Source organism: Meleagris gallopavo, chromosome 6 (assembly GCF_000146605.3).
Source record: "Meleagris gallopavo isolate NT-WF06-2002-E0010 breed Aviagen turkey brand Nicholas breeding stock chromosome 6, Turkey_5.1, whole genome shotgun sequence".
Classification (NCBI taxonomy): domain Eukaryota; kingdom Metazoa; phylum Chordata; class Aves; order Galliformes; family Phasianidae; genus Meleagris; species Meleagris gallopavo.
Window position 1 is genome coordinate 35897550 of NC_015016.2, and position 24781 is coordinate 35922330.

At 40.4% G+C, this 24781-nt stretch overlaps 1 protein-coding gene across 1 annotated transcript in view; it reads left to right on the top strand.

The window, feature by feature from the left end:
- The first annotated feature begins 608 nt into the window (after positions 1 to 608).
- The window catches only part of UBE2E1 (ubiquitin conjugating enzyme E2 E1), a 42189-nt gene continuing 18016 nt past the window's right edge, over positions 609 to 24781 (top strand). The window contains exons 1-2 of the mRNA XM_010712862.3: positions 609 to 807; positions 2949 to 2999. Of these exons, the coding sequence (XP_010711164.1) occupies positions 656 to 807; positions 2949 to 2999 (203 nt within the window). The 5' untranslated portion in view covers positions 609 to 655. The remainder of the gene's footprint in view (positions 808 to 2948; positions 3000 to 24781) is intronic.

Here is a 24781-nt window from a genome sequence, read left to right on the forward strand (position 1 = left end):
CTTGCCGGTGTGTCTTGCAGTGCAGTGGGCCTCAGTGGGCTCCCCATGTCCTCTAATTCCCTAGCCCCCCGTTTCTCTGGTCCCTTTATGCCTCATAGTGCTCCCAACACCCAATCCAGCAGGCATGGGTTTTGATCCAGAGGGCACAGGTTTTGCTCATGGATCCTCCGTTGGGATCTCACCCGATGCCCCACTTCCATCCCAGTGCTGGCAATAGTCACCCACAGCCCATCCCTTCCCAACTCCCTGCTACTACAGAGGCCCAAGCTGCTCCATTTTTGTCCCCTGCACCCTAAACTGGCTGGTGGTAGGTACTGATGGCTCCTCTTGCATGGGAGATTAGAAGGAATTGCTGTGAGCTTCCCTGAGCCTTGTGGTTGTCCTTGTTCCAGTCCCTTCTTTCACTGCTTCCTGAGAAGAAGCTGTGAAAGTCCCTTTCTCCTTCAGCGTTAATGGTGCAGGAGCAGCTGCTGCTCCTCCTGCCTGACTGTAGGGCCTGAGGAGGAGAGGGAGACACAAGGACCCTTTAAAGGGAGTATAGCCTAAACACAGAGTGAGATTATCAGCTGCCTTTCTCTGTGTATGTGTTCACTGTTTGTTCCCCACGCCCCATGGTGTCTCCTCTCCAGGTTGGGGTTGTGGTGGGGGGGTCGCTATGTCGGATGACGATTCGAGGGCCAGCACCAGCTCCTCTTCATCTTCATCCTCCAACCAACAGACAGAGAAAGAGACAAGCACCCCTAAGAAGAAGGAAAGCAAAGTCAGCATGAGTAAAAACTCTAAGCTGCTGTCTACCAGTGCCAAGAGGTGAGGCTGCAGTCAGTTTTCTCACTGATTTGCTGCATCTTCTCTCCTTCCTCATTTGATTTTGCTGTTCCTCTGCTGCTCTCTTGTTGCTCCCATTCTTCATCTCTATCACTTATGCTCAGTCTTTCCACGCTGAGCTGCCATTGTCTCACTTTTTCAGCTTCACTGTGTAGTGAATGTGCCCAGATTTCCTGTGCTCTGGGCTCTTATCCTGCTTCTGCCTCAATTCCATCCCAAGTATTTTCCTGTCTCTTCTTCCACCTGGCTGTCATGCTGACCCCCAATTATCTCCAGTCTCTTCCCTTTTCCTTGTTTGCGTCAGCAGTAGGGATGTGGGATTGGTATGTAGGACCTTCATTCCTTCTCTGCTTCTGGCAGCTCTGTGGTCCTGGGTAAAGCATTTAATTTCAACATCAGTCTTCCTCTCTGTAGATTGGGAATGAATATATAATGGATTTTTTTTTTTCTGCTCTGAGGATTAATTAATGCTTGTGAAGAATTTTGAGTTTGCTTGATGAAAGGGAGATTTGGGGCTTTATTAAACCACCTGCACTGGAAGGGTGTATATAATCAGTGGAAGTGGTGTAATGTAGCTCCAAATCTTCCCCCCTGAATGTATTGCTGCTTTTCTGTCTATTCATCGCTTATATTGAATTTTTGGTTTATGACTCGATGTGAACTAAAATAAATAATCCACTTGCACGTCCACTTGTGCACGTTCTGCTCTAAAATAGGCTTTGCTTATGGCACATGGTGTTTTGGGGGGCAGTTTTTGAGGATTAAATCATTTTTGTTCCAAAGTAATGTCTATATGTGAGAGAAATGCTATGACAGTCAGCTTTCTTCATCAGAACACACTCTTGGAGCCATTCAGGTTTTTTGTTGTTGTTTTTTTAAAGAAAAGAGCTGTTATTCTTTCCTATTTATTCTGTTTCACCCAAGTCCGGCATCATTCTGCTCCAGAGAGTTAAGCTGACAAATGGAAGTTTTCAAGCTAACTGAGAGTGCTCCAGTAAGAATAATAAACCACCTCACTGCAGAGCTTTGCCAAGCAGTACAGAGAGGTTATGTCTTCAGGTGTGAAAAGTGGCTGGGGTTTTATGCAAATGTCCTGTCATCACAGCTAAGTTCGCTGTGGCTTTGTGGGGTTAAGGCAGTTTGGTTTTTCCAGATCTCCGCTCAGCACGTTTCCATGGCAAGCTTGTAGATAGCAGTAAGTGGTGTTTACATGTCGTGCCCTAAACTATTTTAAAAAGAGGATAGTTTTACAAGCCTGCTGATTGTAAGTATGAAAAGGTTGTGGTTCTCATGCATGACAAGTGGAAGAGAGGCAGGAGACGCTGGCATAGTTTAAAGGAGGAGAGAGGGTGGGGAGATTCGGAGGGGAAGCTTGAGTGACAGTAATGGGACTCCAGGGAAGGGAATGATAGCTGGTTGGGTATTTTGTGGCAAAAGCAGTGTGGTGCTGAGCCCAGAATAGTCCGGGCAGGGAGCACTGGGTGTTGTCTGAGCATGGTGAAGGGAGGGAGCGTCTGGAGTTCTGGGGGGAGGGATGTGGGGATGTGGTATGGTTGTTAGGGGAGGGAAAGGCTGCAGGAGTGTGCAGGAGCCTCGGAAATAGATATTCCCTTTCCTTTAAGTGTCCTCGGGAATTTTGCAGTTGCTCACTCTCTTGAGACTGGTGTTTCTTTCTCAGGGTGATGATGAGTAGCAGAGTGGATCCAATTTGGTGATAACTGCTTCTTTCAGTCCAGCAAGACAAATTTTCTTTTTGACTGTGGTTTCTTCCTAGCACTTGATGCACTGCTTCGCAGAGGGTTCCCCCTCACTTACAGGCTGGCTGGCAGAGTAAAGAGAACAATCTTTTCCACTGCCCTTGTGGTTGGAATTGTTGTGGGAGTGCAGAGTGATGCACCTCTCTGGGCTCAGTTCGCAGTGCCTGTCTGCTTTTCTGCCTCTGTAATAGGGTGTCTGTGCTGCTTAGTGTGCTCAGATGGGTGGGAGGCTATAACTGAAGGTGGCTCCGCTTTACATAGTGTTGCAAACTCACGGTGACATTATATGTCTGTAAGGCTTAAGTGTTAACTGCTGTCCTACACAGTGACTTACCTTTGTTCCTTTTTTTGCTTTTATTGCCACAGGATTCAGAAGGAATTGGCTGACATCACCTTAGATCCACCTCCCAACTGCAGGTTGGTGTTGATTTTTTTCTCTGGGGAAGGCAGGGGATGGAGAGGGGCTGAACCATGCTTGCGTTTCTTGTAGCTGTCCTCAGAGGTCCAAGGGAGGGCAGGGGAATGATTTCTCAGCTGAATGGCTGACAGTACTTTTTGCATGCTTGGACGACTTTAAATAGTTTCCAGGTGGGGGGGAGCTCCAGAGATTATTATATGTGTGCTGATGTGTATTTACTGTTTGTTTTGGGAATTGTTTTGTTGATGTTTTCTAACAATTGCATTTGTATCTGTCATACTGCTTTGCGTCTATTTCTGAAACTAGCCTATAAAGAAGAGTGTGAAACTCTTCTTGTTTGTTTGTTTGGGGTTTTTTTTTTTTTTTTGGTTTTATAAATCTAATGCCTGGCTGCTCTAATCTTACATAAATAAGAGTCCTGCCAAGGAAGCAGAAAATAGCAAAATGCTCTGAGCTTTTTAGCTCAGAGTTCTGTTCTAAACAGTATCTTACAGTGGAAGGGAAGTGTGAATTCATCACTCAGTGGGTGCCCTACAGAAGCACACGCATTAGCCTATGAAATAACAAGCAGGGCTGTTTGGTTGCCCTTTGTGGAACAGCTTGTTTTTAAGTAAGTTTTAGGAACTTGTACCTTTTGTTTAAAGCATCTAGCAAGTTGATTCAGTTCACTGCTTGGTGGCCCAAGCCTCTTTGCTTTTGGGGAGGAGGCAGTAGTAGTGTAACATCTTTAGTTGTGCTTGTTCATTCAAGAGGAAAGTTGCTTTCAGTCTGGTTTGTTGCCAAAGCACAACTCTGTTCCTATTTTCTTGCTGTGCCTGAACTAGGTTTGAGGTCTTTTAATGTTGCTGATAGCAACAGTTAGGGAGAATTTTGTTTATAAATAACTGTTTAATTTGGTCCCTTTGGTACTGAGGTGTCAGCCACAAATGCACGTGGATAGTTTTTTTGAAGCTTTTTGCTATTGTTGGTCTGCAGGGCATCACTGACACACAGGTTAACCTAATGGTCCAGAGCCACTCTTTCAGTACCAGTCCCAAGGCACGTAATTAGTGACAGAAGGAATAGGTTGAGGCATGTGAGTACAGTAGAAGTCAAGATTGATACTAAGATGTTTGTACTACTTGGAAGATAACTGATGTCATAGCTAGAGATTTCAGAGGTCAATATTGTTTTGTTGACATTAATGACTACCTGTGTATTACCAGAGCTCCAGCTGCTGGTTTGGAAGTGTCTGTCCCGTCTGCATCCTGACTCAATGTCGAGATGAAGTCCACATGCTTCCTCCTCCTCCTCCCATCATATCCTGATTTTTTTTTTTTCTTTTTTTTTTTTTCCCAATGGGGAAAAAAAACAACAACCCAGAAGCGTGTCTCAGAAAGGCACCAAGCCTAGCTTATTCTGCATATAACAATCTGGATGATTGAGGGGCCAGGACTGCAGTCTGAATCTATCCCAAAGTTGTGATAATGTACGAGTGTGTCAGATTGCAGGCATCACCTGAAGGTTTGTGTAAATAATGTTAGATCCTTAATTTGTTCCTGTTTGAATTGGCATCATTTGCAGGTAAAGATGAGCTAGCAGACTATCTGCTAAAATAGAAATGGCTGTGAATTTTTTAATTACATAGACAACTGAGCATAATGCACTTCAAGGCCTGTGTAGTAAGTTTGTGTTGTTTCATCCTTTATAAATATTTCTAATAGCAATAATTAGTTCGTAGTGCAGTTAGTGATGATTAATTCTCACCTGTAATGTAAGTATTCTGCATTCTTTCCAACCTGCAAATGAGTGACAGTGAGAGCTGGCAACTCTTGCAAACAATATGTGAAACTGGTGTAATTGTTGCTGTGTCTCTTAGTGTGTTGGTAAGTAGGAAAACATGAATGGAGAGGTTCTGGCTTGTGTGTGACCAAAGAAGTTTTGGTATTGCTCAACATGGGGTGGAAGCCATCCTGCTTCAATAAAGAGAGTGCCAAGAGTGAAGCACTGCTCTGCTTATGGCTAACGAGGGTTCGGATTGCGCGCTCACGCACAAGGGAGGGAGTTTGCTTTTGTAGCAGCTGTTTGGTGAAAGGAATAGGCAGGTGCTGATTGCCACAACACTGGGGTGAGTTTCAGCTATCACAGTCATGGAGAAAACTCAGCTTTGTGGAAAAAGAAATAGTTGGTGAGGGTGAGGATATCAAGCGAGAGAACTGTGTTGCTGCATGATGTTTAAGGCTGCCAGAACTTCCTCTGGGGAAGCCTGCTAGCAGTGTCACTGCTTTCCTTTATTTTTCTTTTTTTCCTATGAGTGTTACTGGCATGCTGTGAGGAAGGTATTAAATACATAGTTTTGGAACTTAGTTTCAATTTCCATCTTCATTGCTTTGCCCATCCTCGATTTCCCTTTGCCCTCAAGCCTCTCACCCCTCTGCAGCCTTTGCCTCTGCACATATTCTCGGGTCTCACTTTAGGGGTCCCAGAGTCTCAAAAGTCACATTTTAAAAAGGAGATCTGAAACTGCATCCTATATTATTTTGGAAATATTTGGATTTTTTTAAAAATTTTTTTTTACTGGGCACTTGGCCTTTCTCCCCTTTGTTTCCATTTTCCCCCTCTTTTGCACAGTGCCCTGTGTTTGATGGCAGCTTGTGGTTGGCAATGCTTTACTTTTTGGCCTCGCTGCGAAGTGCTGTTCTTCTTGCAGTCTTATTGCAGTAATGGGAGTTCAGATTATTTAACGCGTCCCAGAGCAACTCTGCAAACTGAAAGAAAAAGCTTTAGGTTGTAAACGATTCTTAGTAAGAACTGTTTTGTTTTTCTTCTTATAAAACACCACATATAAGATGCAATTACAAATAATGAAAACCATTTGATATTTCAAACAAAATGGCCTAAATTCAAATGAGTTTCATTTTTAGTTTTGTAGCTTGCAGTGACCAAATGTGTGTAAGCCACAGATCAACTGCTTAAAAAAAAAAAATAGAAACAAAATGCCAACATACTCAACACCCTCTGATTGAGCAGCTGTGTGGGTTTCATACATATGTGGGTAAAATGAGGGGAACTTTATCCCAAAACTTCCTCTCGCCTCAGTAGTTTCATTGCTTCTGGTTTGCCATAGCTTGCCTCTGTCCCCCAAAGGCTTACCAGGTGCTAATCCATCTTTTGGCTGCTTCATAACCTCTGGACAGGAGGTTTGTGCCTCCTGTCCCCTACCCCACGGCGTGATTTTGTTTTTATGCAACCTGGTACTGTTCCTTTTATAGAGGGAATGCAGTAAAGGCTTGGCTTGCTTTAACAGATGGATTTCAAACTTGACAATATTTTCTTAAAAGACTTATTTAATACTCTTTACAGTTTTGTGAATTCTGGTGGTGGCAGTGCCGTTCTCATCAGTGTCCTACTGTAGTGTGTGTGTGTATGTGTGTAGCACTTGGCTGAGTACTTCTTGCTTCTTTTTTATTATGTTTTTAGTAGGCCAGCATCATAGAGATACTTCTTGCTTCTTTTTTATTATGTTTTTAGTAGGCCAGCATCATAGAGATCCTTAATTTTCTGTTGTCCGCAAAACGATTTGACTTGTGACACTAGTGTTAAGTTAGAACAGTTAAATGGTGGCTATCAAATACAAAAGTGGTTGGTGGTTTAGATGGATTGGAGAATAACCGTCTGGTCCTAAGGTGCTTTAAATCTTTTGAGCTGGTACCTGGTGATTCCATCTCCTATTTTGTATGATATCAGAAAGTTGCAGCTGTTGGTTTAGAACAATAGGTATTGTTGTTCCGGTATTTGGAGGCACTGGACTTCTGGCCTGATGTATACTTTGGGGATAGCAGTATGGCATATCTTTGCATTGGGTCATGGGAGGCTGTGCTGACAACTGCCTGCGGATGTCAGAATGCATTTCCATCTCGCTGCGTAGGCAGACTTTCTTTGTGTGTAGGTTACACTTGTGAGCACCATGCCAAAGCTTTGGTTCTATCACTGTGATGAGGTTTCCAAAGCTTTAACAGAAGTTAATTAAAGTTTAAATACTGTTTATGCTCTTTATAAAAGTCATCTCTTTGACCTCCATATTTAAGCGTCTCCTGAAAGTAAATCTGCTAATGGCTGCAAGGTTATGAAACAAATCATTTTCCCCCATTTTACAGACAGGGAGATGCAGCTCTCAAAAACTAAGTGACTCGTCGAAGGTCATGCAGGAAGTCTGTGGCAAAGTGGAGAAATGAATGTAAATCTCCTTTGTTTCAGGCTAACTTGCAGCTGAATTGTGTGTGTCGGTTGTGCTGCGAGCAGGGCTTTGAATTTGTGCTTTATTGGGTGTCTGGTATTGACTGTATGTAAGCACGGTAATTTAATGGTATTTTTCCATCTGTGTAGAGGGACCAAAATGGATATTAACTAGAATTAATGCTTTTTAATCTTTCTTACCCAAACTGAAACAAGTTTGTCTCCACATGGCTCATTTAAGTCCATATAGGCAAGACCAGCTGTTATTTAAACAAAAATAATTTTCAGATCTTTACTGAAGGAGACATTTGCCTGGAAGGCTTACCATCGCTTCAGAGTGAAATGCCATCACAGATTCATTATTTAAAGAATAATAAAATACAGTTGTGTTTCCTGGCTCCTTCAGCCCCATTTCTGTAAATTCACAGAATAAGGACCAGATCTCCCTAAGAGTCTTGTGAAAGTTAACTGTCAGCACTTAATAAATATCTGTCTCAGTATAGATGGTGGGAGCAGCGCTCTGTGCTATAATAGGTGGAATATTCATAGTTTTCAAGACTTTGCGACGTGGAATTAAGGTTGCTTGGCCAGAGAGAAGTCTGCAGAAAATGTGTGGCATAAAGGCTGCTTTGAACTCAGTGGTATCCTCTTCCAATTAATGTATTTCATCTACACACTGTGGAAGTCTAGCATTTGTTTGGATTGCATTTGTTTCTACAGTGCTCTGAGGATGGATTGTCACTGTTAAACTGTAACATTGTTTGTTTTCTAAATTATTTTCATGCTTGGAATAAACCTTCCTGCATGTGGAAGCAAGAACTTTGTGGTCTTATGTTTTGCAATTAAAAGTATTAATTAGAGTAAGACAGGTTAGTTTTGTTTTTAATATGCACACGCATTCTTAGAGCAACAATGACACAAATGGTGATTTTCCTTCCTTGAAAAACAAAACCACAACAGAGATAGATAAGTAAAAGTGCAGATAATATTTAATGAAAATTCTCAGCTTGTAAAAGGGATTTTAGCACTTCTTATTTTCATTCGCATCTCCTGTTTTTTTGAAATGGGGGTATTTTCTGTGAGAACTTCCCAGCCCTAAGATGGGGAGGACCTTCCTAATTAGAGCAGTGTGTAGTTGAAAAATACAGTTGTCATACAAACTACCCGTGGTTCACCATTCCCTCCCCCCTTTGTTTGGCACACGGTCCCTGGAGAAATAACTCTTCCTTTTGAAACGGTGTATTAACTAATTTAGAGATCCTCCACAGCTGTGTATGGGCTCTCACAAACCATAAAAATAACACTGCTTCTATACACGGTGATTCCAAGTGTCTGTAGGTAGCAGCTCCTGCGGGGAAAGTCCTCTGCCTGATGCGCTCAGACAATAGCAGCAGGGCAGCAGCTTCTTTGCAGCGGATCGATTAGCTAATATTCCAGGAGTTCACATTTCTGAAGATGTTTCTGTTTTTTACTGGCTCCATTTAAAAAAAATCAGACTCATTTTCAGTCAGGGCTGCTGGGTTCCCGTGGCGGTAGCTCCCTGATTCCATAGCAGATTCTGTTTGGCACATCCCGGCTCAGCAATTCCCATATGAGCTGCGTTCTGTGCTCTTGCATGCCAAATATCGGGACGATGAATCTTGAGAGCGGCTGTGAAATCCTACCACGGCTCAGAACAAAAGGGGCTGAAATCCCTTCTGTGCACACTCTCTTGTCTACCACTTAATTTTATTATTTGACTTGCAGCTTTGCTGCCCTCGGAGGGCACTGTGCAACTGTATTTATTACACTGCGTATATGTTTTATCTGACAAATTGTATGTTTTGTGTTATGCGGTCTTTAATTTGGTTTCATTTCAGTTGTATTCCAGCTCTGCACGCCTTGGTTTTTCTATTGAATATGTTTGTATATAGCAGTGGGTGATATGTCTGGTTTTGTTTTAAGAAGTATTCATGATATGTGCATGGTACTTCATAGACATAAATGGGAAACGCACGTGAAGTATTTACGCTGAAAGGGCTTGAATCTCTTTGCTCTTTAATATGAAGACAAAATTATCCCCACAGAAAGAGCTGGCTGGCCTAGGGCAGTGATGAAGCAATAGTGGACAGTTCTGCACTTGAGGATGCCACCAAGGGCAGATTGTTAGTGATTGGGAGCTCCAGTTCTGATGAGCAGTTGAGATGCAAGCTGACAGGCCGGTGACTTTGGCCCTGCTGTCAAAGAGGTGGTTCTAGGACTGAGGTGGAGCCAACTTGCCTTGCTGGGAGTCATTCCAGTGGGTTGAGGCTATTGAGGAGCTTGTGCAGCTCCTCAATAGGAGGAGTCTCAATTGTGAGACTTCTGCAGCTTCTGCCTGTGCTCTTCTGCAATTGCGTGCGATAGACCAGTGCTGCATCTAAAGATGGGTGGCCAATACGGAGAGGGAGGTGACCATCCCCATCTACTCTGGCCTCGTAAGACTTCAGCTGGAGCACTGTATCCAGGCCTGAGGGCCCCCAGCACAAGAACGCCATGGAGCTGTTGAAGTGAGTCCAGAGGAGGGTCATAAGGATGATAAGAGAGCTGGAGCATTTCGCCTATGAGGAAAGACTGGGGGAGCTGGGCTTGTTCAGCTTGGAGAAGAGAAGGCTCTGGGGGGACCTCTTTGCTGTCTTCCAGTACCTGAAGGGAACTAATAAGTAGGAAGGGGAGCAACTTATTACATGATGGGACAAGTGGTAATGGCTTTAAACTAAAAGATGGGAAACTTAGGTTAGCTGTTAGGAAGAAATTCTTTACTCAGAGGGTAGAGAAGCACGGGGACATAGGCTGCCCAGAGAAGCTATGGATGCCCCATCCTTGGATATATTCAAGCCAAGTTGGATGGGGCCCTGGACACCCTAATGTGGTGGGTGGCAACCCACTAGAGGATCTTTGAGATTCCAACCTAAGTCATTCTGTGGCTCTGTGATTCTCTTTACAAATGTTTCATGTGCCAAACAGAAAAAGTATATTTTATGTGAATGGGTTAAGAGATTGCTGCGTATCTGTGAAGACTTGCATACCACATGTGAAGTAAAAGGCTGTTCTTTCTCCAGAAAAGAAAGTACTTAAAGTACTAAGGTAAATTAATGATGTAATTTAGTGATTATAGTAGAATCTTGCCAATCTGTACATTTATTTGAGTGAAATAAGTTTATACTTATTTTTCCCTCTGAGGCTTTACAGTGGAGGTCTAAATACCGACTTCATTATTTTACAAGAGGAACTAGAGAACATGTATAGTCAAGTACTATAAATAAACCTAAACTGTCAAAATAAACACTGTACGCTTTGGAATTCAGAAGGGTTTTCTTGTTTCTCTTGCCAATTTGCAAATTTCAGCAGCATGCAATTGGTCTTCCAAGGCACTTGTGGAAAGTGTAGTGGTTACTGCAGTGCATTTAATACATATTTTCTGTGTGTGAGGGGCTAATTGATATCACCAGGAGAATATATTACAGATCTGTATGCTTAACTGCAACATACAGTGTGCGGTGTTGTTTTCTTTATTAACCTGCACACCCTATGACGGCAGGTGGGGGAGAAAAGGAGAGTGGGACATACAGATTATAACTCATGGCAGATGTAAAATCAAACAGTACATCTTCCCCCATTTCCTCTCTGATTTCACAACTGAAAATATAGATCAGGTAAGATTAAGTTGAGCTGTTTCAAGAACTGGGCACAGTCCAAGTTTTGGCAGCTCATTTGTTTGAGAGAGAATACAGAGTAATTGGATTAAAGAGGCTGTGTGATTAATGGTGTAGAATCTGGTTATGTTTCTTTGCTTCTGTATTTCTGTGAATCAGTACAGAATCGAAGCCCTTGATTCCTCCAAGGGCTTCAACTTTTAGAGTCAAAAGTGAGCATAAACCAAATCAGCATGTTAATATTTTGCACTTTTTGTATTGGTGTTAATGATTGTTGAGAAAACTGGATTTCTCACCTTTTCCCCTGGAGCAGCTGGACTTGCTGGAAGCTAGAGAATCTTGAGCTGGTGCTGGCAGTTCTAAAGGCAGGAGCAAATGCTTTTGGCTAGAGCAGAGGTACTTCCCATGGAAGGTGGACTGCCAATATTTAATGCTCTTTCTGCTTTATCTCAGCATAGATTTTTGCCAGTGAAACTAATTGCAGCATCTATTAAGGAGAGACCAGGAGACAGGTATTTGTTATTCTTTCTTTTTAGGGCCTAATATCTTAAAGAGAGCTGCTTACAGGGGTGAAAAGACCTGCAAACATTACAAATAAGTTCTGAAGCTGTAGGTGACTTTTCACAGTAGATTAATTGATGAAAAGACGCAAATATGGAGCTTCAACAGAATACTATGATACAACAGCAGAGCTCCAGGGCAGTAGAGATTTTCATACATCATTGGTGCAGCTGTCTAAAATGCTTCACTTTTAGTTTGAACATCTCCACTGAAATTTTAAGGTGCAAATTTAAGTTATCACTGTTAGGGATATGGTATATATTTGGAATTTTCAAGTGGAGAACTTTCAGAAAGTTTTGGTGTATTGCTTATTATTTCAAATTTATACAGGCTGCTCTGAGAAGTGGCCTACAAACGGTACAGAAAGAGCAGTATATTTAATTAAAGCAGTGCTTAACTGTTGCAGATGGTTTTGAAAGATTGCTAAAATGCACATAGTAGTAATAACATAGTTTTAAAGCAATTATATCAACAGTGTAGTATTCCACAAAAGGTCATGTCATCAGAACTTTCTGATCAATCAGAGTGATGGCTGTAATACCCTATTTGCACATTGTTTCCTGTGTGTCCTGGTAAGCTTTTTAAAGGCGATGCATTAGGCAGTGCATACAAGCATTTATAGCTGGTGCCCTCCTTAACCTCCCTGTAAATTGTTTATCAATAAGGATTGTCTAATTTTAGTTTTGATGGGGTAATTCTTAATTTGGGAATCTCATTGTGTTTTGGCTTTTGATGAAACTATTTCTACTTGCTTACACCTGGGGGACTATGGGCAAGAGAGCAAAGACAGGATGCTTAAATGGCTATGCAGAATAAAATCTCAAAATACCATGAGTCAGAATGGAGTCCTCAATTGCATTAAATCTGTGTCTATGCTTTCCTTCCTGCTTCAAATCATGCAGCACGTTTGTGATCTAGGAAGCCAGGCAAGAATCTGTGTATAGTTTTAAAAATGACCGAGGAAATCCCTGACTAGGAATGTAACTAGTGTCAGGCCTTTGGCTTACTCTTCATCTGCTAGTCTTTTAGTTACAGAGGGTTTAAGCCTCTAGTGAAATTGCTGTTCTAAAGAAAGCATTACATTTTTCCAATTTGTTCTATCCCCTTCGTCTCCTTATGAGATTAATTAGATTGTAGGCATTGGTGAGACTGAGCGAGTAAATGAATTGTAGGTGAGGAATGGAAAAGGTCGTAAAACCACTCCAGGCAGAAGGACGTTGTGTTCCTATGGACAGCGAGATTGTGCAAGACCTTAATGGTGAATGCGAGAGGCAGTGCATCAGGCTGGCTGAGGCAATTTTGCCCTGGATGCTGAAGGAAAAAGTTGTGACAAAGATGGAACTATAGAATTTTTGTATTCCAGTGATTTAATTCTGCTTTGTTAATGCTTTCTATACAGAGCAGAAGAGATGGGGCATCCTCCTCTTCAGTGAGTGGGGAGAGCCATCTGTGGGTCATCCTCTTCTTGAGAATGAGTGACTCTTAAAGGCAGGCAAGCATATAAATTACAGCAATAGTTTCTGCTCTGCTGCTTTTGTTACAGCCCTACTCAGGAGGTACGAAATTCATATATCAATAAAGTCAATATGTTTATACAATCTTATACTGCTAATGATGCTCTGCAAATCAAGAAGGCACAATCTGCTATACCTGGGAGAATACAATGCCTGAAACAGGTCCCCAGCTGTATCTTTGCAGGTCTCTTCTGCCTGCTACATGAGCTGCGTGTAGTTCTTGAGCCATGGATTGACCACCTGTATCTTTAGAAATGCATGATTAAGAGCATGAGTGAGATGTGAGAAAACAACCAGTAGGAGGGAGAGGGGAAAGTTGCAGGAATGATAGCTAGAAAGGAACAGAAGGAGATAAAGGCAGAAGTATTAGTGTGGGGAGATGGGCTGAAGGGAAGAGAAGTAAGCAAGCAAGCAGAGTAGGAAAGGCCTTCTGCATCTCCCAGAGGAGCACACTTTGCTTTTCTACCAATTGGCGGAGAGGCATGACAAGAAGAGCTATTCACAAAATCCCATAATGCTAAAAACAGGATGTTCACTGAAACTCTTAAGTCATTTTAAAACAGATAAAGGCCTTCTATGCTGCAGACAGTGAAGCTGTGGAGTCCATTGCCACAGGAGGTTGTGGAGGCAGATAGCATCACCTCGCTCAGAACCGTGCTGAGCAAATTCATGGCCAACAGGTTTGTAGGCAGACTTAAAGAAAAGAGTCAGGGACGTACTTTCAAACATCCCTAGTGCAGTGGCTGTGGGAGTACAAGGGTGGTGTGGGCTGGAGGCCGTGGCTACAATCACTTACTCTAAGCTTTTACCACTCTCTGAAATAGAATACTAAGTTAGGTCACCACCCTTTTACTTTCTATGTGGAGTACCTACTAAAAACTCATTTTCTGTTCTTCTGTCCTCCTCCTTCTCAAACCCCTTTGTCCTTCATTCCAGCCCACTAACATTTTCTTTTTCCTTGATCTGATTGATACCACTTTTAGCTGCAAGAAATGTTTAACTTCTGCCCTTTATGGAAAAATTCCTGTCTCTTCTTTTTATACTTCACCTTTTAAAGCAAGCCATTGTTTTCTGTCACTCTATCACTTTCCCTTGCATTTGTGAAGGGTTAATCTTCGTGCATTTCTCTTGTTGAATTTAGAATGTAAAGTTTTGAGGTCAGAGGACTTTTTTTTTTTTGTTCAGTGTTTGCAAAGTTGTATGTAAATTTCTAGCTATATTTAAATGTTCTTTAATAAAATAGCTCCAGTCCTTGGGCTTGTGTATGTCGCCATATTCTTTCTTCCCCCCAAAATTAAGTTCTGCTTATGTTGTAACGTTACTTTTTTTCCTTCTTATCTGATCGAGGTAAATAAGCGAGTTGCTTTATTCAGCAGCTATTGTATTACCTTGAATGCGTGATTTGGTTATTTTCCGGTTTTATGCACATCAAGGTTATCACAGCTGTTTCTTTGTGATGCTATTACATTATAGTAGGATAATGTGTTTTGAGATGTATTAGTGCTGTTTTGATTTTGTTTTTATTTTTTTATTTCCTTGACAGTAGCAGAAAAAATGACAGTGTCCAACAGCTAATCTCTTTGCTGTCTGTGTGCTCCTACTTCACCTTCAACCTCAGCAACTAGAAAGACTGTAACTGTTTGGTGGGGAAATATTAGTTGTATTGCAGAGCTATTACATGTGCTGAGACATTCCAGTACAAAGTACTTAGTATTCAGTGTGTGTACTAAACTCCTAAGGACTATAAATACTGTTACATTTGAGGTTTTGTAATGTATCAGATATGTCTTGTAGATAGCAGATAGCTTTTTTTTTTTTTTTTCCCCACAGCAAATGCAAATTTTCTAGCCCATAGATGGTGCTTGGTACATTGCTTTACAGTGACTTTTGGTTTGCTTTTCCTAGCAGAATCTTCTTTATGAAAAGATCTAAAGTTCAGACAAATTATTTAGGATTGAGATTTCTCAGGTACGTGTTTTGTTGCAACAGTGAACATCATAGATGTAGCAATTTAGGGCATCTTTAACTAGTACTGGATTTTGCCAGGGAAGTCTGAAGAATAGGGTTAGTGGAGCCTTTGCATGGTAGCACTTTGCAGTGAGGATTAAGTAAGCTGTTGTGATCCTGTTATAGCTGTAGAAGTGGAGAGAAGGGCTGAGGATAAGTGAGGATGTGCTGTGGTTTCTCTCATGGCTGACTGAGCACCTGGATGGGATTTGTTAGTGGTTCACAGCTTGGCTTCAAGAGAGATAAGGAGTGCTGACTGGGCCTGGATCTGAGAAGGAGAATTGTCTATAGCCAGTGAAGTCTATTCTATTTACAGCAGTTTTCACTGATTGAGAATGAATGGGCTGGGGAGGGGAAAGAGCAAAGCTGGAGTTGGCAGCTAAACTGTGACACACCAAGATAGACTGAAATTATGGGGTGGGGCTAGATGTGGCTCTTAGGAGCAGAGAGCAATGGGAAAAAACTGTATTTTGCCAGATCCCTTTCCAGTAGTTACCCTGCCAGTCCCTTGCACCCACTGCCAGCTCTCTTTGCACTCGTCTCCTGTTTCTTCATTGCAATCTAACTGGCACCAGGTCACTGGAATGGCGTAAAGCTCTACAGAAGAGAGCTGTGTGCCTGTTCTGGCCCATGGAGCTGCCACTCATTCTGCAAACTGTCCCAGGCTTGTATGAAGCTGTGTTGGTGGCTTCCTGCCTCTCAGCCCTGCTGAGCTGAGCAGGTTCTGGACCATTCTCTCTTCTGATAATCGCTCTGATCCTTCAGCAGAAAGCCATTGCCTTTGTCCAACTCTGCAGGCAAGGTTTTCTTGTTGACAGAAGTAAAATGTTTATGAGGAATAAAAAATGAATTGACAAAACATTTCTTGTGTTATTAATTTAGTTACAAATGAAGTGGCAGTGATCATCTGAACTACTGAATGTATATGTAATTTTTTTTAAATAAACATTCAGATCTTGAATAACATGAAGCTTGATGAAAGGGAAAGAAGAAAGTGTTTTTGAATTACTTGAAGTTATCCAAATTGGCAATTTGAATGCAAGGTCTGCATTCAATAAGAATATCATAAGAACTGAGATTTGTCATCTACTCTTTGCTCATTGGGAAAGTGTATTTTATTATCTTAAAAGGTTTCTAGTCAAGAGGATGCATCTAAACTTCACTTTGGGGTTATGAAAACATTCAAAATGTGCAGTAGGTGAGCCTATGCAAGCATTTACCAAGTGCACGGTTGTACACCACTTTGGTCACTATTTTTACCAGTCAATCTTGCATGTACACACTAAATGCCATCTTTGGAAAGTCATCTATTTACTGCTTTAGCGAATGTTTTACTTCCAGTGGGAGAATCTCATTTTCTGAGTATTAAAATATTGGTAAATCTGTGATGTTTAGCTACATTGGCTTTCCTAGAAGAGAATGTGTCACGTCCTAATGGCCTGCTAGGTCAAGGGTTAAATTTCAGTCCTTGTTGAAGCTAGTTAATGAGCTGTGTGCAGAAACAAGTGTTTCTATGTGTCTCTGTGTTCATGTTAATAGAGTTCAAGGTCACTGGGAGAGTTGTGGATTTTAACTTATGTTTTATTTACCCATTCTTTCTTTAGAAGTGTCAAACTCTACTGAACTCCTTGAGTACCTTATAGTTTTATGTATATTTAGTGATTTTATTTTTCTCAGCTGGTTATATGCTAGTAGAGTAAGCATCTTTTTTTCTTCCTTTATTATGCTGAGGTGGCTAGATGGAAGAATGCACCTTGCTTTGGGCTTCTGGAGTAAAGGCCTCTTTTTTTGTTTAATGTGTGTTTTTATATAGGGTTATTCTCTGGTAGGGATTAAATATGATTAGGCAATTATTCTCTCTTCTGGAGGGTTGTGTGTGAGATTGCTGGTCAGTAGAGAGAAACTCACACTTCTGACCTTTATGTCTCTTTAGACCCATTAGCTTTTGGACATAGTGGTGCTTCTCAAATTGCTTAATTGTTCCAAAGAGATCAGTTGTGCTTACTCTTGTTATTGCCGTGTGATGCTGTCTGTGTACGCACTGCCAGAAAACCCATGGTATAGTACACTTTTATTGTTATGTAAAGCAGCTGTGAAACAAACCGTGTGATTGTGGTTTTGAAGTCTTTGCTATTGGCTACTTCATTTTTTCCCTTTATGTCTCTAACTTTTACGTTTATAGTTTAGCCACCGTAGGGAGCTAATGAAAAGCAAACATATAGGCTGTTTGTTTAAAGATAATAATAATAATGCCATGCTCAAACTCATGTTGCTCCCATGTTCCTATTTATTATCCTGTTTCACAGTATAAGAAAAGCTAGGGCATGCCGTGCTGGTTTGGAGGTGAGGTAAGGATGAGGATTGTTTTCTCTCTCCTCAGCATTAGCTTGACTGTTTTCAGTCCTCTGATTTTTAGGAAACTTAAATAATTGTAGAGCAAGTGAGTGCATAGCAAATAAAAGAAGGAAAATACGTATGCAGTAAGACATTGATCTAGAAGAGGGAAATTGTGTTGAACCGTTTTCTTCTAATGGTTGCATGCCTGTAAGGGATTGGTCCTGTGTGCATCCTTAGCACCCTTGCTGGATTACATAAGGTGGTTTATTTTGTGTTCGAGTTCCTCTTTACAAGTAGTGCTGAAGATAACAAGGCCTTAAATTACTGTTACTTTTCTTAACTCTTTTGATACTAGTGGTAGAACTGCATGTCTCAGGAGTAAAATCATGAAATGCATCTGACTTTCAGCGTTAGCCGTTTCAGTAGGAGTACTTGTGGAGATGATGAGTCTCTTGATCATTCTTAGCTCTAGTGGGAGAAGTGTTTAAAAACAGCAAAACAGCCACTGGGTAGCCTCTCTTACAAATCTTCATCCACACTGGTCACAGCTGCCAAGACTTTTTTAATAGATTTCCTTAGTTGAGTCTGTTCTGCTTTAATGGGAGCTTGCGTGGCTTAGATCCTGCTTTCCACTATGCAGAAACATATGTGAGCTTGGTTGCCTTCCTCCTATAGGACGTGTGCTGGGAAGGCACACATAAGTGTTGGGAGCATGTTCTACTTGGGTTTAAAGAACAGAAACAAACTGTGAAGATGAAAAGAGGCTTAGTAAGATGGAATGTGTGTTTGGATTTTGCCAGCATCTAAAGATAAATCCTTTACAGTAGTGAAGGCTCTAAAACAGTGCTTTGTTCTACCTCAGTATGTGTTCTACAGTAGCTAAATTGTTCCAAGAAAAATGGGAATATAATGTAGGTGCCAGACTTTGTCTTTGAAATAAAAGATGTAGGTTTTAGCTCAGTTATATTTTGCTCACCATTTCATTTTAGTAGATTATGAGGTAACGTGTAGTAACATAGAAATTTAAAAACCTTTAGATATTATCTATTCAACAGCTCTAAGAGCACAGTGCTGCATCGGATCCACTTCTTGCTAGTGGTGTTCAGAGTGTGCACAGAGTTTGCAAACACCCCTTTCAAGTTCACTTGCCAGAAAGCAGTTGTCTTTCTGAGGAAGTAAGGGGCTATTTTCTATTTATCTTTCTCTTCATTCCATTTCTCTTGCGTGCACAGAAGTAGTTCTGTGGAAAAGGATTATAAGATCAGATGCCAAGGACAATGCGGACTTGCCCCCGTTAGTCCCAGTGATGCAAATGGCAAGGCCAACTTTGTCATCATGACTGAGAGCAAAATTATTAGCTGTGATCAGTGCTGCATCATTTTGCAGCATAAGTAATTTGCTGAAGTGATGATGAAATTCTAGATTTGCCATTATGTGAGATAGTATAAGAGCATGTGTGAACTCAAAAATATCTGAGCAAAGGGGCTAAAGTGAGCACATTCTCTTTTATTGGTTCTAAATGAACTCTAGTTTTACTGTGTCATTACTGTAGCAGTAGCTAGTTATTTAAATGGCCACTGAACTGAGTTAGAGTACCTACAGAGACTACAGATTGTGTGTGTGTGTGTAACACTTGCATGTTTATTTACACAGGAGGCATATACACCCTGATTTTATACGTGAAATATTGAGTGTGTAAGACAAGAACTACTTTTACCTCTCACACTTGTTTAAAACTGTACAGCATTTCTTGGAAACTCAATCTGAATGTCATCACACTTGATTAAAATGCTTCATTTTATATTTCAGCAACCTAGATTTCCTTTTTCCATCCAGTTCTGCCAGCAAGTAAGAGCTGGTTGTGCTCTTGTGCCCTGGGCTGATCAGAGCGGACTGGTGGCTTTCCCTCTGTCTTCAGTGGGTTTGGGCTTGGGAAAGTGTACACTTAAGCTGTGTAAGGTCACTTCGTTTCATGAATTCTTTCATTGTTAAAAGTATACCTCAAAAAAAGAAAAAGAAAAAAAAATCTGATCCAAATGACCTGTACCTCTGTCATGTCAACTGTTCCTCTGTTCCAGAAATTTGTTTTCAAGTCCTGAAAGCTGGTCACATACAGGTAATGCCTTCTGACCTGTGGCAAATGTGTATTAATGATGCTGGTGCAAAGATCAGGGATCCCATGACACTGTAAAATGAGGCATTGTGATGTCAACAGTTTTATTGTTTTTATCATTTCCCTAAGAAGGAAAGAAAATTATTCAAAATGAAGAGTTTGTAACCCTCATTTAAGTAGAATGACGTAAAAGGACAGTGATCTTGGTGGCGTTGGATACTGGTTTACTTTTTGTCCTTCTATTTTGCTATCATGAGGTTTTTAGTATCTAGCTGGAGAGAGTTTCAGCCAAAACAATGCAAATATGTACAGAGCAAGCATGAATGATACTTGACAGGTGGGTAGGATTTCCGGCAGAAACTGCCAGATTTCTGAAGTCTGTTTGTTCCCTGTGTCCTGTGATTTTGCTTGAGAGGTTTGATGCTGGTTTGGATGCAAATAGCTGCAGTAGTATCTCTGTTGCTGGATAGTGAGGGAAGTTGGAATTATCCTTTGTCTGCCTTCTGCAGGCTGACACTGGGTTTGAGGGTAGGTAACCTTTGTATTTAGGGATCAATCCTATAGCCTAGGTAATGGACAGCCTTACTGTTTCTCTGAAACTGTCTTGTAGTAGCAAGGTTTGTCCTGAAATCGTAACCAGTGTCATCAGTCTGTAATGCTGTGATGTCTCTCTGAAATCTCCCCCGTTGTTTTTGTAAATTTATTGCCTCTCTATAGAGATTGCTGTTTTATAGAACATTTCGGTTGAAGCCAAGTTTGAGCTTGGTGGAGTTTTCAGCAGTTACGTGCAAATATGGAGGTACCCTCTTTCAGCAAAATTTCTAGAAATGTCTTCACAGAACTGTGGCATCAATTTCTTTTATACTATTCATTTCTGACACTGACATCTGTGATTTTGCTTATGCTCACAAAGTAAGTTGGAACTGTTTACTGTAAGCAGTTTCTACAACCAGACTTAAAATAGCATACTGAATTTAATATATATGATATCAGAGGCTCAGGTGATGTGATGGGTTCTCTTTCTTTTTTATTATCCCACTTCTTCAGTAGCAACTACATCTACAGCAACATGTTATATTTTATTTGTTTAGGGTTTGTAGATTTTGTCTTCAAATATAGATGTACTGGCATTGAGTAGCAGACTTTTTAACATCTGTAGTTGTTTTCTGATGTTATCTCATGATCTTGCTCAGAATTCATAACGTTTGAGTTTCTTTCCTTCACTTGTTCATTTTTCTCTAATTTTGCTAGTAGGCAGGCAAGTTCACTCTATCTGGAAGAGCATTGCTAGAATGAAATACTTAAGTCATTTAAATGTTCACTTCATGCTGCACTGAAGACTAGTGCAGAAGAAAATAAATTGGAATCATCTGTTTTTCTCATAAGAACAAAGATATATTCTATTGAAATTAAAGGTGGCAAATAAGAGTAATAAAAGGAAGGTATTATATGTCTTTCATACATATAATTAGACCATGGAACTTACTGTCACAAGTAATTGAGGCAAAGAGCGTAACAGGATTTGAAGTAGAATTGGGCAGGCATGTCACTATCGTGACTATTCAAAGTAACTCTTAATTATGATGATTTTGGAGTAACATTAAACTCATGCAAACTTATCTTGAGATGTATCAGAAGAGCGTGCTTTCTTCTGTTCTTTTGAGTTAGGCTTGCTACTCAGACTAAAACTTACTTGAATTCTGAGCCTAACAGATATTGTGTTGTCCAGAATTGTACAGCTTATACATATGCAAATATCTTTCTCCCTCCATTCATCTGCATACACATTTGCACATATGTCTTGCATATTTTTGGGGCTGGATATCTTCCTTAAATATGTTGTCCTTTTCCGTGTCTCTTTTCCACGTCCCTTTCCACATGAGCTCATCTCAGAAAAGACTGCTATGTGCTGTCTCTGATCAGGTTGCACAGGAATGCCGATGGAAGTGACCTACAAAGTGAGGAGAAGAATCCTAAGACTTATGAATGATTAATACCACACAGAGCAAAAGTCTCGAAGTTGATTAAACTTAAGTATGCTGTGAGAAGTGAAATCACTGTATTTCTGTAAAGATAGCAGTGATCGTAGCAAGCTTTTTACCATGTCTTGGCTTTTTAACAAGTGGCACTTTGAATTATGGAATTAATTCCACAGAGTGGAAAACTATCAGGACTGAAGTAATAAATATGTTAAAAGGCTTTGAGTATTGTAGTTGACATTTATGCCTGCAAATCTCAGCAGGGCTTTAACCATACAGTTCTGTGTGTTAGGGCCAGGGAGGAGAAATATCTACTTGATCTGCGGAACATTTTTTTTTTTTATTCTTTAACATTTGTAGAATAGGAAAAGAAAAAAGTAGTTGAGCTGAAGTGTAATAGGAACAGCACTTAGAAATCCCTGGGCAGTAGCCAAAATATTCAGATTCTCTTTTGGGGAGTTTAGGGAAAGCAACTTGAATACATTATGTGATTTTAAAGGAAAGAACCTTAAGATGTCTCCTGTAGAGGCATTCAGCTTCTTTTCCAGAGCTTGTATGCGTTCCTTTGTAAGATTCTGCTGTTCTGTAATTATCTTAAAAACTACAGTGAGATTAACAACAGAAGCAAAGCCTGTTGCTTGTATCTAAAAATGCTCAGCTGCAGCATCAGTTGATGACAAGCTCTTAGAGCTTATCCCTCCATAAAGAATGCAACATTCTGTCCTTTTACCTGATGCAGGAGCAGCAAGGGTGCTTTCAAAAGTGTTCCGTGCTGACAGTAAGTATGACCAAGAGGAATGGCATAATTATGATAATAATATGAAATAGATACATAAATACTAGTGCCTTCTCCATCAAATTTTGTGTAATGCTGTTCATTTTATTTCAAAAAGAATAACAGAGAAATAGGTAGCTTTTAGAGAGAAGATGGAAATGATTAAAAAAAATAAAAATTAGGGGAGTTATCATGTGAAGATACAATTATTGCTTACTTCAGATAGTAGACCAAATATTTATTTTCCTTATTTTAATTCTCCAGAGCAAATAGCTGGGAACCTTTTTTTCCTCTATCTTCTAATGCAAGAACAAAGAAGGTATATGAAATGTGATGAAAAGCTGTGAAATGAGGTTAAAAGATAGATAAACCTAAATTAAAAATTATTTTTCAGAATGAAATTAGACACAGATTCTGTGCTGTATTACTCTGCTGAAACAGGAATTTAGTAAGCTTCAAAAAGACTCCAACTTTTCTATGGAGGGCAGAACCAGACACAGCTACCACATCATTCATAATACTGATTTCAAAAGGAAGCCATAGATGCTTGTTTTTGAGGTTCAGCTCATTACTGACAAGTGTTGCTAATGCAAGGAAAGCAGATGAGCTGGAAGGAGACATCAGATGCTCATCTCTGCCCATTTAATACCGGAATCCAGCTCACTGGAGATGGGGCATTGGAACAGGTGTGCTTCAGATCTTGTCCAAGCTAGTGATTCCTTTTGATTAGTTCGTAGAGGAACAAAGCTCTGTGACAAAAATTGCATTTGACCTGTGATCAAAATCTTTTCAGTAACGCAGCTTTTATTATGCTAATAGCTAGACTGAGCTTTATTTTAATGTTGCTGAAAAGGGGATAAATGTTTACAGTCAATCTCTTCTTTGTAAATTATGTTATAAAAGTAAAGTGTGTGTATATTTATATGTATGTATGTATGTATATGTAGCATACATATGAGGAGAGTGTGTGTGTGTGACAAAAGCATCTTTAAGAGTAATATCACAGAATCATTAAGGTGGGAAAAGACCTCGAAATCATCTATTCCAACCATCAACTCATCACCATCATGCCCACTAATCTCCACATTTCTTGAACACCTCCAAGGATAATGACTCCCATACCTCCCTGGATAGCCTGTTCTGACACCTCACCACTCTTTCTGAGAAAAAATTCTTCTTATTAAACTTGAACCTCTTCTGGTGCAACTTCAAGCCATTACCGCTCATCTTTCTTATCTTACCTAGGAGAAGAGACCTCACCTCACCTCGCCACAGCCTCCTTTCAGGCAGTTGTAGGGCTATGAGGTCCCCCCTGAGCTTCCTCTTCTGCAGACTAACAATCCCAGTTCCCTCAGCCGTTCCCCGTAAAACTTGTGCTTCTGTTACTTCACAGCTTCATTGCCTTTCTCGGGACATGTGTCAGGGCCCCAATGTCTTTCTTGTACTGAGAAACCCAAAACTGATTACAGTACTCAAAGTGCAGCCTCACCAGTTTTTGTCAGATTAATATTAGCCTCAAATAATTGAGTTTTAAAGCTAACAGTGTCTTACTCTAGTATTTAATCTTAAGGTTGACTTTGCCTGATCAAATTCTGTATTTGCAGTCTCATTAACTCATAGTTCGCAAGTTCCATGCATGGCATGTGGGGTTCTCTTAATTAAGTCAGTATAAATACATAAATAATTTCAGTATTGGCGAGTTTGCTGCTCTCTTACTGATAGTGCTGTTTGGATGATTAACGTTTATTGACGATTGTGTGTTTGTGCATTCTGTTTTACCTTTCTCTGACAAGCTCAGCAGAAGAGAACTATTTTCAGATAGTCTGCCATAATTGGAAAAGAAGTTGTCTCAACATGAGCTTTAACTACATTTGATTAAAAGCCCAGTATAAAAATTTATTGAAGATCTGCTGTAATAATGAGAGTATCAACTGCTTTTGGAATTTGTCCATTCTTGCTTACTTAAGAAGGCTTTGTGTGTGCTGTAAGTGTTTTAATTATTGACCTTTCTGAACTGAAATCTTGACAAAGACACTTTAATGAAGAAATCTCTCTTCATTTCTCTTGAAAGTTCAGATGGGAATTACCTAAAGTAGCTAAGAAAATTTGCTAACGTAATGATTCTGCTGTAGATGTACATATATACACTGTAAATGTGTCGCAGTTAGAAAATATTTCACTAAAAGGAATATCCCAAATGCTTTTTAGTGAGGAAATGAAAGTGAATTAAGCTGTAGCAACTGGAAACAAGTCATTTTCCTTAATAGTAGCTTTCTGTTCTTCTGTTGATACGTATGTAAAACTGCATCAAGCATAATTACTAAGGCTGTCAGTTTTCCTAGGTGTTTTGCTATATATTATTATGTCCATGTCATATTTTTGCCTAATTGTAAGCAATATACTCAATTTTTCTTCTCAAAATTATTTTCTCCTGTGTAAAATTAGCTGCAAGTTAGACATCTGTGCCAGTTCTAAAGGTTCTATAGGTGTGCCACTGAATTTCTGTTGCCGTTGGTCAAAGTAGAAGCAGTTACAGCGTAACAAAAGCGATACGCAGCTTCCAGAACAGAGATCCTTCTCTAAACTTTGTAGGTTGCCCAGGCAGT